The sequence below is a fragment of the Perca flavescens genome, chromosome 19, assembly GCF_004354835.1.
Source record: "Perca flavescens isolate YP-PL-M2 chromosome 19, PFLA_1.0, whole genome shotgun sequence".
In the NCBI taxonomy this organism is placed as follows: Eukaryota; Metazoa; Chordata; class Actinopteri; order Perciformes; family Percidae; genus Perca; species Perca flavescens.
Genome location: NC_041349.1, coordinates 14,017,335 through 14,032,478, shown reverse-complemented (window position 1 = coordinate 14,032,478; position 15,144 = coordinate 14,017,335). Strand labels below are relative to the sequence as shown.

The window sequence follows — 15,144 nt, the reverse complement described above, 5'->3', positions numbered from 1 at the left end:
ACTGAAGTGCAATAGGTAATAGGGAAGTAGGAACAAATTTACAAAAGGTACGGTCACTTTACATTTCCATCCTGCAAATATTTGTTCAAATTGCGTCGGGGCAATTTCGGAAGTGTATTGTGACCGTACCTTTAAGAGTTAAATGTACCCTGAAACTGGATTTTCTCATCATCATCAACACATTAACACCAAAGGACACCAGCTTCACACTTCAATAATTAATTTAATGTCCAAAGGGTTGCGCTGACTTTTTCTTTGTTACACACTGCACACGATAACACAATAAAACACCTCGCAACGTACAAGGTCGTGCAACATCTAGTCTGGCTTCCAGCACTGCGCACACAGTCTTAAATATTTTGGCTGTTCAGATCAGGTGGTGCGTTCACAAATGTCCATGGAATACTGTTGCACAAACATGGTGGGGGTTTGTAACCTGGGGGTTGATTTCATTTTCTCCGCTCCATGCAACTCTTTGGAAGAGTTTCAGTAAAAAAATGACATTTTTGCTGTATGAAAAAAAAAAATGACACTCATACAAAATAACAAAAAAATTATGCTTTAAAAGAAAAACTATGAAATCCTTGGTTAAAAGACCATGAAATATAGGCAACTAGTTATTCTTATCCCAGAAATAGCTTCCACAAATGTGTGTTCCGTAACTGGACACATCTTTGTGTTCGTTTTTAGCACAACAAATGCAAATTAAAGCATAAAGTAGATTTTCTCAATAGATGTTACAGTTTTAAAGTTTTCTAAATTATACACAGAAAGTTCACCCAAATGTTGGTTAAACATGGTTTAACAGGCTGAATAGGACATCTCTTTTTGTGTTAATCGATTCATTAGTAGTCTTTAATAACACTAGAGAATTCAAATAACTTTGGCTTAAAGTTAGAATAACCTTACCTTGGTTACATTTGGAGAATACTATTTCAATACCAATTGGTGTAACATTGGAAAGACATTTCAATGGCATTGCTATGGCAGTGGAATGACACATAATCACATGTAATAACATTGACGTTAATTGGGAGATCTCAAGCTGCTGTGGGAGTAATTGTACAACCACTGATGTAATAAACGTGTATACATCTCTATACATTTATCATTCTTTTACGTTTAGTTAGATATATACATTTTATCAACACACTTGTCCGTATACATTTATCATAAATAAAAGATTTGTCAACAAATCAATTAAAAAAAACAATACTCGTAAACACTTTAAATCTTCAACACACACACACACACACACACACACACACACACACACACACACGCACACATGCACACAAATGTCTTTTTTTCCCCATTAAGTTTGCTTCTTCGTAAAGTGCAAGGCAAGATACAGTAAACTTTGAAATGTACAACATACAACTTCCGCATCTGAAGCTCACACACTCTCACACACACCTTGTATGTCTCATAGCCCACTGAACTCAGTACAAACTTGGCACGACACCACTTAAGCCTCTAAGGTGTAGAGCGTATAGCTGGCACACTATGGATACAGTAGCACAATTCTACCAGAGCTGAACATCTACAACGCCTCACAGTAACTCTGTCCTATCAGGAGTTAGTTTGGGTTATTTTTCATGAAAAACATTTTTAAATAACAGAGAAAATCAAGAACTAACCCTTTACATTATTGGTAAAAAAAAGAACAGAAATGATCCATTACCAGTTTACAGCCTCGTATGTGGATGTAATATCCAAGTAAAAGCTTGAAAAACACTTAGTTTGCCTTGATTAGACGCGAGTCAGTGTCTTAACATTGTTATGTCCCTTTTTTGTAGTTTTGAAAGTGGTAGAGTTGCATCACAACAAATCAACTTTAGGCAAGTGGTCTATCATGAAAATAAACACTTTCCTATGGTTAACTCCACCTATGGGACATTTGTAGCTAGTATTTGACTCATGTTTATTCTTGACTAGTGCTTCTTTATTACATCCTGGCAATTAAAACTTAGTAGTAATACTAGACATTTAAAGAAATTTACATTAATGCAGAAGAAATATGTCAAAATTCACCTCTGTTCAGTCAATAGGGAGTTAGCTTCATCACTTTAGCCTAGCTTATGCCTAAACACAGCAGAAGAAACAGCTAGCTAAGGGCTATCAGAGTTATGTATTTATTCCTCTTATTTACTGTATGTGTACATTTAACACCTTTAGTAAAAGAAAATGCTGTTTAACAACTAATTGGATTACACATTTGGGAACTAATTTGCTAGATAATAAGCTATGTGTAAATAACACATGACTTTTGTCCTTTTTAAGTATGTTAAGCACATCTGGGAGCTTTCTCTTTTTTACTGATTGCATAGAGATGAAGAAGACATACATTTTCCCATCTATTTTGCAGTAACAGCAAATTTCCTCTAAAATGTCTAAACCATTCCTTTCAAAAACATTAATGTAAACCTTGATAGAAGTTGCCTAACAGCAGCACATGAATCCACGATAGTGTCACGTGCTCAAGATATATGAAATCTTGTTGTTATACCGGCTTGGAGAACCCTGTCGGTGTAAATCAATGCACTCTCTTGAAGACTGGACTACACCGTAAAGTATTGGCAGACATTTAAGTGTTTTGGCTAAATAAACGTCCTCTTGCAGTACAACCTAGACTAAATGGTGAGTCAAGCAAGTTAAAACAAATAAAAATCCACAAATGCTGCTGGTCGGTACAAACAAGCTGCAACTCACTATTTTGAGGCAACTGCTGCCTAACACTGTGAGGCGAAGGAAGGCTAAGTATGCATGCATGCAGGGACACACAGAACAGCATTAATTGACTTTGATTATATGCACTTTGGCCAAAGAGTTTGTCAAAGGGGGAAGCAGCAAAGCCAGGACAGTTTCACAGGTTACCATTGGGAAAATAAGATATACAAAAAAATAGATAATATATTTGCAATAATAATAATGTAACAATAGCTTTTCACAGACGAGGCAAAAACCAAATATCCACTGACCCTTATTCTTATATTACATATACAATCAGTAGTATGGCAAAGTAGGAGTAATATACTGAGTGGCTGTAATGTTTTGTTGATGTGTCCTTGATGCTTCCTCCTTCTGTAAACACCTTCACCATACACTGCCAAAAAAGACTTAATGAGTCACTTCATCTGGTGCTGTACCTCCTATTGGTTCTTAAAATCAGTGGGATGAATTTTTTTGACTCCCACGAGTCAAATGTTAGACCTTGATAATTGATTGATGTCCGTACTTTAATCCCTCAGTCAGATCTTTCCAAAAGGTTGAATTCCAGATGAAATGACTCATCATAAAGCATAGCCTCGGATCACACAAGTCAGACAACAGCCCATTAAGAACCGCTTTAGAACCACCACAGTAGAACCTTTGTGAAACCTTATATGATTTATCATTTAACATTATTCACAGGTTAATACAAGTCCACACAAGTACATTCCTCAGTACATTTTTTGCACATTTAAGATATTCTCAAGTTCAGTAGACAATAAAGTTGAGATATTTTGATTTGTTCATTTTGTTGCCCTTTGAGTTCTCATGGCAGTAGCAACAAGAAATAAATACTCCTCAAAAAGTCTGGAGAAAAAAATCAAAGTCTAAATGGCTGTTCATAAGTTCAGAAATAAAATTATAATAAAATTGAAGTTAGAGAGAAAATAATTAAAAGAGTGTAACAACTAATGATGAAATAATATGGCTGCACTCGACATGCAAGGAGTGCACCACGTAAACACATTTCTTTGTCCAAAAAAAAAAAAATAAAATAAACATCTGCAAGAACATTTTCGTTCCACGCCTCCCTTGTCCTTTGTTTGATTCGCTGCTGGCCACGGTGACTTCCAAACTCAAGCGGGTAAACAGAACCAAAAGCAGAACCCCAGTGGTGAAGCAATGCAATGCAAAGCCAGGCCCCTTCAACAACAGAAAACAAGAAATAGAACAAAAGTCCCCCCTGCAAAATGGAGGACAAAGAAGCAGGGAGGAAATAGCATAAACGTTGGAAAGATTTCCTTTTCTTCCTCACACCTCTGTCAGGCCACTGGGTATCACGGTTGGAGGAGAGGAGAACAGGAGGGGTGCTCCTCACCCCTGGCTGTCAGGGTAATGAGGGGGTCGGTATTAAGCACCTCATGCAGGACTTCAATTGCCCGAGGAGTCTGCCTCTCCAGTCCCACCTCTGATTTCCCAATTTCCTGCGGGAAAGAAAGTAAAAATGTAAATGACAAATTGTGCATCAAATTGTGCATCATCTTTTCTTTTGCATATTGGTCATAATATTCTGACCAATATGCAAAAGAAAAGATGATAGAGATGCTGCAAATGTAGTTTAGTATATCAGCTCTTTAGTTTTTCATGTACCCAGAGAAAACAGCTTATTTTTGTACTGTAGCTGTAGCCAATCCATCAACGGATGCCTGGATCGGGCCTGATTGCGATCCCAGCTCAGAACATCCTAAATTGAACTGTTGTTTTTCATTCTCAAGGCAACTCTGAAGCATTATTGTACAATACAATTGGGAGTTTTCAACAGCTGTCATAACCAGAGCAAACAAACATAGGATCGTAAATGGATCAGGCTCTACAGAACCGACTATCCATCACAAATGCCTGGATCGGCTGTGATCCCGGATTGAAAATTGGATCAGGACATCCCTTCGCTGAACTCTAGTTTCTCGTTCTAGACAAAGAGAACTAATAGGAGGAGTTTTTATAAACTAAATAAATGCCTGGAAGGGGCCTTATCCTGATTCCGTAGATTGTCTCAGGATCATCCTGAGCTGTAATGTAGTCGCTCTTAACTAAATTAATTTATATGGTTTGCATACTGTCACTCTGAGGCATGATTGCAGAACACAATGAGGAGTTTTTGACAGCCGGCATATCTATATCAGTATATAGCTGTTACCAATCTATCAACAAATGTCTGGATCCGTCCTTATCCCAATCCTGAAGATCGGTTAGGGACATCCCTAAACCAAACTGTAGTTTCTTCTTCTAGACAAAGGGAACTAATATGGTTTGCATTCTGTAGCATGACTGCATATCTGATGTTGTGGGACTGAAGCTCTTTCCTGATCTCTTACCTGAGAGAGAGCTGTTGGACTTCTGCTTGTGGAGCTTCTCTCTCTCCTTCTTCACCTTGGGTATGAGCTTCAGCTTTATACTGCTGCTGCTCTTATTGCTGCCTCTCACTGAGTCCTAAAAGAAGAAGCGCACATCATTGGGCATATGGAAATGCACCAAGAGATATTCTATTCTACGCAGGTGGGCTGCGAACTAGTCTGAACTGAGCAACTGCACTTGGTAGGTTGTTGGACAGACTGTGATAATGCAATGGACACACACACACACACACACACACACACACACACACACACACACACACACACACACACACACACACACACACACACACACACACACACACACACACACACACACACACACACACACACACACACACACACACACACACACACACACACACACACAGTTTTGGGCAAGTTACTTCCCAAATGTAATACATTAGAAATTACTAGTGACTGTCATTTGAGAGTAATTAGTTATATTACAATATTACTGTCTCTGAATTGTAATGCTTTACACTACTTTTGCGTTACTTTCACCAAAATAACAGCGGTAGTATCACTTGGCAGGTAGCTTGTGAATTTCACCACGGGATCAACAAAGTCTCATCTTTATCCACTTTAATACGTCATAGTTTATTCATAATATTTTGTATTGTTAATCTGAATCTGCAAAGTAACTAAATCTTTAAAAGAAATAGTGAAGTAAAACGTATAAAGTAGGAGAAAATTAAAATACTCAATTAAAAGTACTTATAATTGTTTTGAAGTAAGGTATAGTTACTTTCCACTGCTGATAAAATGAAGGCATAATGCTAATATTTACACGTAGCAAGCCTTAACATTAATTCCCGACATGTTTATATCTGTCAGCTGCTCGGACACACGGCTGTCCGCGCTGACGTATTACCTGTTGGGACACAGATGTTGTCCAGAGCCTACCGTGTCTGGTTCTAACCGTTTAAACAGTGACGGGACAGCACCTCGCTTCAACGCAGCACAATAACTCCTGAAAATAATGTTTATCTCGCAAATATATCTGTCTCTGCAGGCATTTCAACCACCAAATTCCAGCAACAGGAAATAACACTCAGACTTTTTTTTCGGTGCTGAAATGTTTCGTGGTTTTGATGAATTCTTAAAAAAAAAAAAAACACTAAATCTCGGGTTAAAATGCATTGTAACTTGCGTTTCTGACATTGTAACGGGTATAATATTCCTGAAATTGTATTAGTAATCCGTTATATTACTGCGTTACAGCAAAAAGGAATAAATTACTGTAATTGTGTTACTTTTGTAACCCGTTACTCCCAACACACATACGAACACAGACTGCATCCCTGCTCACCTCCTCGGAGCATTGCATGAGAGGACAGATCCAGTGGATGTCATCCAGCTTGTGGAGCTCGGCACTGAGGCTGTTAAGGGTTGACCGGAGCTCCTCTTCCTCTGGAGAATCAGACTGCGGGGAATGAGGAGATAATAAAATGCATTGTTTATTTTTTATTTTTATTTTTTAAATGCAATTTCTAATTACAATGTGATATTTGATCATGGGGATGGATAAAAATGTGCAATAGCTTGCAATGTTTTGAAAAACATCCTCCATCTGTAAATCTGAAAATGCTAAATGCTAACATCTTCTCTGTTCTTCCATGTGAAGATGATGTACATTTTGACATCCCCCGTATATTATGCAAATTCACAGATTTGTAAACACTAAACTAAACACTAATCTGTTAACCTATAATTCTGTCAACAGCTGAGTCATATTAAAACCTCTCTCAGACTAATAGTAATTTGCATATTATTCAAATAATTCAGTTTGCTTTGTTCATGTTCTAATCACCAGTTTTATTTAATCGTGTCTCTCTCACATCGCAAGTAAGAGCAAGAACTTCAACATTTATGTCTCAGAATTACATAAGATAAAATCAGTGAAAGTTAAGCCCAATCTATTAAGTCTGAAAAGTCGAAACTGAGCATAAAAAGCACAGCAGAGAAAAGAAAAGATAAGAACAGAACAGAGAGAGACATGAAATAGGATAAAAATGAAAGCATGACTCCAGTATTGTTGCATGCATCATGGTCATGTCATGGCTTACAATTGTCAATAATATTTGCCTGTCTTCTGCACAAAGGGCTATTGTGAGTAAAGGTACATTTCCTTACAGGGTAAAAAATAAATAATATATAGACAGAAACTGAAATGTGCGATGTCAAGGCTTGAAGGGCTTCAGCAGCGACAGAGACTGCGAGAGAGGAAGAGAATAGGCGAGGGAAACAAAGACAACAACAGAGAGAAGACGTGGATGAAATCCCAGAGTTGTACCAGTAGTTTTCCATCGAGCAGCATCCTAGTCTCAACCTGGAGAACTTTACTGCTGTTGACGATTTCCACCGCGGTGCTGCGACTTAGACACTGAAAATACAAATGAATTGCTTGATTTTTTTAAGTTTGTACACAAGTAAGCAAATCACTAAAATATCAGAACAAGTGAAGTTATAATATATGTAGTGAAGTTATATATTTAATAAAAATGTATTAAGTGTATTCCTTCAACCCGGCAGCACAGAAGATCTAAACAATCACTACAGTTTCAAGATAGTGTCAACAATTTAATATCATACCCAAATTCAAAGACGGGCACAATATCCCCACCTATTTTTGAATAACAGCGTTGAATAATGGCCAAAAATCTTGCTTTTGCAGCATAGGATGTCACAGTGAAGTTGATCTTTGACCTTTTGGATATAAAATGTCATCACTTCATCATTTTATCCTATTACACATTTGTGTGAAATGTTGTCACAATTAGCGGAGGAATTTTTGAGTTATGGCCAAAAACGTGTTCTGTGAGTCCAGAGTGACCTTAACCTTTGATCACCAAAATCTAATCAGTTCATCCTTGAACCCATAAGGACGTTTTTGCCAAATTTAGCCTCCAGGGGTTCCTGAGATATCGCATTCACAAGAATGGGATGGACAGACGGCCGGACAGACAACCTGAAAATGTTTCACCAAAACGAGCATGCAAACCTTGAAACCTGCAATTCAAGACTAGATTCTTCTGACAGTATAGTTAAAACAATAAAGACATATATCAGTGAAATCACTCTCAAAAAAAGAAAGTTGAATGGCCATTCCAGTGTTAATATAAGACACTATGGAATAAATAAGTATATGACTAAATACAGGAAAACTATATACCAATAAAATAAGCCAAGAATAAATGTAAAAAAATCAGCTCATTCCAGCTGTTTTCATTTACCAATGCCAGATTATTTTCTGTCACTTCTAAGTATTTCTCTGTCAATTAAGACAAACAAGTTGGCTTATTCTGACCAAAGCAGCAGCCAATCACATAAGTGGCCCTGCCCTGTTTGTTTTCCTAAAATGATGTCATAATGTCTGGTTCACTTACACTTGAACACTGTGGGTCTCTCATTTTTTGGAAGGGGAAAAGCCTGCTGTGTCCTTAAAGTGACGTCACTGATGCATTTCAGGTTAACAGGCTGCAAAATGAACAGCCTGTAAACTGACGTGAGACCAAAGCGTATGATTTAAAATCTGCACACTCCACAACACAGTCAAATCAGCCATTGGTCCGTCCGCCTGTCCCGTATTCCCCCCCGCTCTGTGTCTTACCTCAGGGCTGGACAGTTTGGCCTCTGTGAGCACCAGGGCGGTGGCGTTGACGGCGTGAGCCAACTCTTGCTCCACCAGCATGTGAGTCTTGGCTGCCTCACGAATCCTACGGTCAGGACGGGGGAAGAAATTATAGACTTGAAAGAGCTGTAATTATTATTTCAACAAGCAACAAATGATGGTCATTACTCCTACAAGTTGTCTCAGCCTGTTGATGGGAATAAAGCTTGGTTCCTTTCCTTTCTCTGGTTTTTATTTATTTTTGTAATTGAGTTCTGATGACAGAGGCTGTTTGCTGTTCATATAAAGCCCCTTGAGACAAATTTGTGATTTGTGATATTGGGCTATATGAATAAAATTGACTTGACTCCCACCTTTGAGTTCAGTTTGTAGATGTTTGGAGTCAAACCCTGGCCAACATTCTGCTTAGTGAATCACAAAGCTTTATGATTCTATAAGGAATATCTGTGTTTTTTTTACCCACCAGCTCATGTATCAGTCTCCATCTGCCCTCCAAACATCTCCACTCTGACTCTCAAACCGCTCTGATCTTTTAATGGAAACTTTACACTGATTTACGGCTTCTCAAGTTGGCAGTAGGTGGAAAGTACACACCTTTTATTGTCCTCTCAAATTCTCCATATCAAATCTCTTAGAAATCCCCTACTATTTCTTAGCTTCTGAGATCAGTTTACAAATGTTATTCAAATATTTATCATCCTGAAAGGGGAATTTATTTTTGGAAACATGATTGGGAAGATCATATTAAACCAGACATACTGAGACACGCTGAGAAGACTTCAGAGGGACACAAATGGTTTATAAGCGCGAAAAAGAGAAATAAAATGGCTCATCAGTGCAACAGAGAAAAACGTAGCAAATAAGCGAGCTAATTGCAGTGGGATGAATGAATCCCAACATGTTGGGCAAAATTCCCCCTTGACCCTTTTATTTTCCTGACACAGAAACGGCATTCATTCGCGGCAAATCATTGCGGCTTGATGGCGGTAACGTTAGCACATAGTAATATGGATGGTGACATGATTGAAAATGAAGAAAACGGAGATCCCAGAGATTCGGCAGACAATTAAGCAGCAAGACATTCCCAATCATCCTTGGCCTTATCTGAGAGAGATGATTGAGATAGTAGACATCAAGAATGACTCCTGGATCTGTGAATTCTCACAGAATCACAATTGAATTCATATCTTGCTACTCAGTGAGAATTTTATTAACCTGGAGTCCCAGTCTCTGTCACAATAATCATATATGCGATGTTTTAGGCCTATTGGCAGACATCCATTTAAAATGTAGGCAATGGCATATAAAGAGCCTTTTTCCATGTCCACTGAAGTTTCTCAGCTTGCACTCTAGTAACATTTGTGTGGTCCAGGTAGCTTTGCATAAAAAATGGTTGTCATTCGCAAGGTTACTTTTACTTTTATATACTTTTACTGATATCACGTGATACTTCCTGACGCTTGCCGGCCGAAAGTTGCAAGGGTGGTTTTTCCGCTCACAGGCGCTAGGGGGAAGCGAGACAACCACCATTCAACTCGAAAAAAGTCATATAACCGAATTAACTTGAAGATGTTCAGGTAAGGTAAATTAAGCTAAAAAAGAAAAACGGCATAGTTCCCCTTTAAAAAACCCCGAAGATTTCAAATATGCTAGATATACATTATATGCAAGCTATATAGACTTGACCCTTGTACATAGTTTGCTCTTTGTCCATCATGTCTTGAAATGATAACTGAAAATTTGTTGAGTTCACCACAAATTTGTCTTCCATTAAAGTGGCAACTCTTTTGAGGTGAAGTTCAAAGTCTGTTAGTCAAATCCAGTCTAGTCTTTATCCTTGACGTTGGACTTCCCGGATTGCTCCGGTGCCGCAGGAAATTCCGCCGGATGCATTTATTTTTGCCGATGTCCGTTACCTTCCGCTTTCTTTATGTTGGAATTTTAAACTCCGGTGGATTTATGAGGACTGTTGTTAACTGTTCCTCAGATCTCTGCAGGGTAAATCCAGACAGCTAGCTATCTGTCCAATCTGAGTTTTTTTGCTATTTTACAGCGGCTCCGTGCGGCGCTTAGCGCCACCCATGACGATTGTGATTGGTTTAAAGAGATGCCAATACAATTCACCCATCCCGGAATGCTGTGTGGACTAGCCAGACCCTCCTCTGCTCCGCAGCGTGGGGATGGCAAAGCGAGACTAAATCAAGTCAAAATGTCTTTGCAGTAATGTATGCACACATTAGACCGTACAAATCATATTCACAGGTTTGTCGGATCAAAAACACAATTTATTAATGACATTTCAGAACTCAGACACTCAACAGTTTAAATATTTTACTTGATGAATTTTTGAGGTCTGAAGCAGCAAAAATGTCTTTGAACAAGACTTTAACCTGCTTCCTGTACACGCCACAGAAACTGTGAAATGCTTCTTACTTGTTGATAAGCGTGTCGGCCACAACGCCCAGCTGCTGAACCTGAGCGCACTCCTCCTCCGTCAGGTACTCCATGGACTGCTGGGAGTTAAGGCGGGGTCTGCTGTCGCGGTAGCTGTCAAACTTCCTCTTGTCCTCCCATGACTTCAGCGTGCTCTCAAACGCCTGGTAGTACAAAAAAAAGACAGCCAACTGACTTTTTAAAAGTTGGTACTTAAAAAGTGAAATATAGTAGATTTCATCTATAAGGCAAAAAATAAACAGCTGCCGGGAAACTTACAACTGTTCGCAGATAGAGAGGGGTGTTATAACTTGAGAGGGGTTTTACATTTGAAACAACCGTATCCTCCAGTCTGAATGAATCAATCAAACAAAGTGTAAACATGTTGCAAAAAAAAAAAAAAAGTACAAAAATGATGAAAGAGATACACTAATGTTACTGCTGCTTGTTTTTGTTTTATTTTTTCTTCTTTATCTTAATATTCAGATCAGTAGGACATAAATTGATATATATATATATATATATATATATATATATATATATATATATATATATATATATATATATATATTTCTTTTAATCGTTCCAAATAAAGATTTCATTCATTCATTCAAATGGCCATCGAAACCAAGAGCTACTTGATTCAATGTGGTTCTTCAGCTATTGTGTGTTTGTGTAGGAGGTCAAAATTCCAGTAAACACAGTTGTATTGTAAAGCAATCTTTCTAACTGTAAATCTGAGGTAACGTAAGTTTTTATTACATCCAGATATGAATTTCATTTAACCATTTGACTGAATAAGACATATTCAGGAGGATAAGACCAGCGAGCCAGCATTCTTCTCTCTCGGCAGTACAGAGGGAAACCATGGAAACAAACTGCCCAAATGGGCTTGGCTCAAGAGAGCTCTCAAAAGGTTTGAGCAGCGTGAAAGGAAAACCAACATAGTGGGTATGAAATTGATTTAAGAAATCCTGAAATAGGATGGGGCAACAACATGAGCAAAGAGCTGATGCTGGAGAGTTGAGAGTGGATTTTCTTTGGCTGCAACATTTATGAAAGGAAAAGTATTTCAAGCCAATACTGTTGTTTTCCATTTGTATATAGGTGACGTATGCAAATGAAAACCATGTTGCATACAGTACAGACACACACACATTTTTATTACGGCTGGGACTATATGCCTTTGTCCTGATTTGATTCTTTCACGACACATGGGTGCCGATTCGAATTGCGATTTTCTTTTCCTTCTTTAACAAAAACAAAAGTGGAATAAAACACTTCTAGAGACAATATATGACATCTATCACATCTGTCACATTTATCTATCACATGTCAGTCAGTCTGACATTTATTTCAATTGTAAAGAAGTACATATTTGTGTATTATTTTCTGCATTTTCTGCTTTCAGTCTGTTTTGCTGGAAACACATACTGTATGATGTAGTAGCCGTCAGCGGTACCGTATAAACAGAAAATATTTAGGTGAATCATTGGTTATATAGGGAAAAGAATTGATTTAAAAAATGGTCGCAAAAAAAACACATACATTTGATTCTCAATTCTAATTTTTATACTGTAAAAGTACAACTTTTTTTATTTATTTTAATTGAAAATCATGTGTAAAACTATATATACAGAATTCATATTTGAGTTGGACATTACCCTGTCTCTGGTGAGCATCTGCGCTCGGTTCTTGTGGACGATCTTGACGATGCCCGGCGGCTGGATCCAGGCCTCTCCGTCCACCTGCACAGGGACCCCCTCCTCCCCGAGGATGGTGATCTTCACCTGGCGGCACTGTGGCACAACAGAGCAGAAAACAGCAGCTGTCAGATGAGACCTCTTGTTCTTTTCTTCCTTCAATGCAGAGTGCTTTTTTTTTTACCACCTATTCCCTGCATGACATCCTCTGTCCTCTGCTGTTCGACATTGAGCATTTCATGTGGTACAACCTGTACCTTTGAAAGTTACATCAATAGCACCAACATATACATGAAGTACTTGTACTGTCGGTGTTGAAATGCCAGATGGGCCACTTTGTCCTTGTGACTAAAAGGGAAAGGAGTGTTTCTCATTCACTTCAGGTTTAGAAGATTAAAATAAACACCAGTATGTGTAAATTTATCCTTGAGCAAACATTGAGAACATATTTGGGCGACAGTTTGTTGTTCTCAAGTGGTTTAATTAAATGTATTTATTTTAAATCAATTCACTTGAGACAATCAGCAGAATATCTGACAAGACTAAGATCCTGTTTACACTTGGTTTTAAAATGGGCGATTGGTTCACAAGTGGACAGCACTAAATACGGCGTGTAAACGACGCAGTGCGATCCGATCACACAAACCACTTGCCGAAGTTGTCTGATATGCATTTGACCTGTAGTGTAAAAACGCTAATGTGTCCCTGAAAAGAATGTAACAGAAAAATATGTCATCAACGCACGATGTGGTGATTGTTTTGGTGACAGCCCGCCGACACTCTGTAAGCGCCCATTTTACAACGAGTTAGAAGTGTTGCATGACCATCCGTTGTTTGGCCCTAAGGAAGAATATGTGTTGGATTCTGCCAACAACGATATCTCCAGCTGTTCGGACACAACTGCTAACATTCTGGCGAGAGTGTGGACGTAATAACAGTGCGTGGGGCCCTTTGACTCTCTAGCACAGGGGTCTCCAAAAAGTAGCTTGTAGCTTGCCAATAGGTTGACAAACTGAGATACAAAATTAAAAGTGAGGTAGCTAACTTTGTGGGCCATAGAAGTGTAAAGTGGTAATGTTTTCTTGGACCATGATGGAAATATTTTCAGTGATGTAGCAAACTATGTGGGCTAAAAGAAGTGTAAAATAGTCATGAACCTTGACGTGAAGTGAAGATTTTTCATTAGCTTTGGGTATTGCAATTTTTATACGTGCACAAACAGCAGTTTCTTTCAGCTTATGTGTGGTATGTAAATAAATGTAAGCGATGTGATGCAAGTAGCTCTTGGCCACTTTAGTCTTTTTAAGTAGCCCTCTGATGAAGAAAGGTTGGAGACCCCTGCTCTAGCAGAAGTGACGGAGGCAGTAACGAAATCTGAACACAAGTGGTCAGCTGGAGACGCCTGATAGACACAGGTGTGAACAACGATGTGTCTCGGCTGTCCATTTGTGTTTGCTTTAACAAAACACATTTTAAACCCAAGTGTAAACAGGGCCTAGGAGTCTATGCTAACATATCTGTGAGGCAGCTAAATGCTAAGGTCAGCATTCTAACATACTCACAATGAAAACCTAACATGTTGATGATTAGCATGTTCACCATCTTAGTTTAACTTGTTAAAAGTACAGCTTGCATGTATTTGGTCATAAACCAAAGTTTTGGACAAAGACATGGAAGAACATCCCATGTTTCCATTAAAATGGATGTTGTGCAAAGCTTTGAGACTGTAACTGTGATAATAAAGGTGTGTCCAGTACTGTATACGCAGGGGTGTGTGTTACCTGTGCAATGCGGTGGTGCTGCAGGTTGATGACTCTGGACATGGCCATCTGCATGCTGCCAAACACCGCCACCACCTCCAACTTCTTATCGTCAAATGACGGAGCGCCAAAATTCTAAACAAAAGAGGTGAAAGTGACCAATATACTGTTACTAAAGTTCAATGACTGAAACTGCTGTTGAATGTAGCTGTGCGTGCAGCTTTTACACAATTTCTTTGGAGGTGTAGATGCACACTCACATTATCTTCTTTGGTGCCTCCCCAGAAGTTGATACCTCCTGCATAGCTGGGGATGTTGAGCACAGCCAAGCCCTGCAGACTCGGCAGAGACATGGGAACACCGTCACACTGAAAAGAGAGAGAGGGGAGAGGATCGGAGGTTAAAAAGGGAGAAGCAAAAACAACATGAAAACAGCTGTTGGCATTTTGTTTCCCAAAAAATTCCTCATTCTCATTCTGGTGTCTGAC

At 38.7% G+C, this 15,144-nt stretch overlaps 1 protein-coding gene across 2 annotated transcripts in view; it reads right to left on the bottom strand.

The window, feature by feature from the left end:
- Nucleotides 1-203: 203 nt before the first annotated feature.
- si:dkey-172j4.3 (diacylglycerol kinase eta) overlaps nt 204-15,144 on the bottom strand; it is a 79,375-nt gene continuing 64,434 nt past the window's right edge. For both annotated transcript variants that reach the window (XM_028564569.1, XM_028564571.1), the window contains exons 23-31: nt 14,917-15,024; nt 14,678-14,791; nt 12,858-12,992; nt 11,194-11,357; nt 8,740-8,845; nt 7,423-7,512; nt 6,439-6,552; nt 5,088-5,202; nt 204-4,196 (exon numbers count right to left, since the gene is read on the bottom strand). In XM_028564569.1, the coding sequence (XP_028420370.1) occupies nt 4,144-4,196; nt 5,088-5,202; nt 6,439-6,552; nt 7,423-7,512; nt 8,740-8,845; nt 11,194-11,357; nt 12,858-12,992; nt 14,678-14,791; nt 14,917-15,024 (999 nt within the window). In that variant the 3' untranslated portion in view covers nt 204-4,143. The remainder of the gene's footprint in view (nt 4,197-5,087; nt 5,203-6,438; nt 6,553-7,422; nt 7,513-8,739; nt 8,846-11,193; nt 11,358-12,857; nt 12,993-14,677; nt 14,792-14,916; nt 15,025-15,144) is intronic.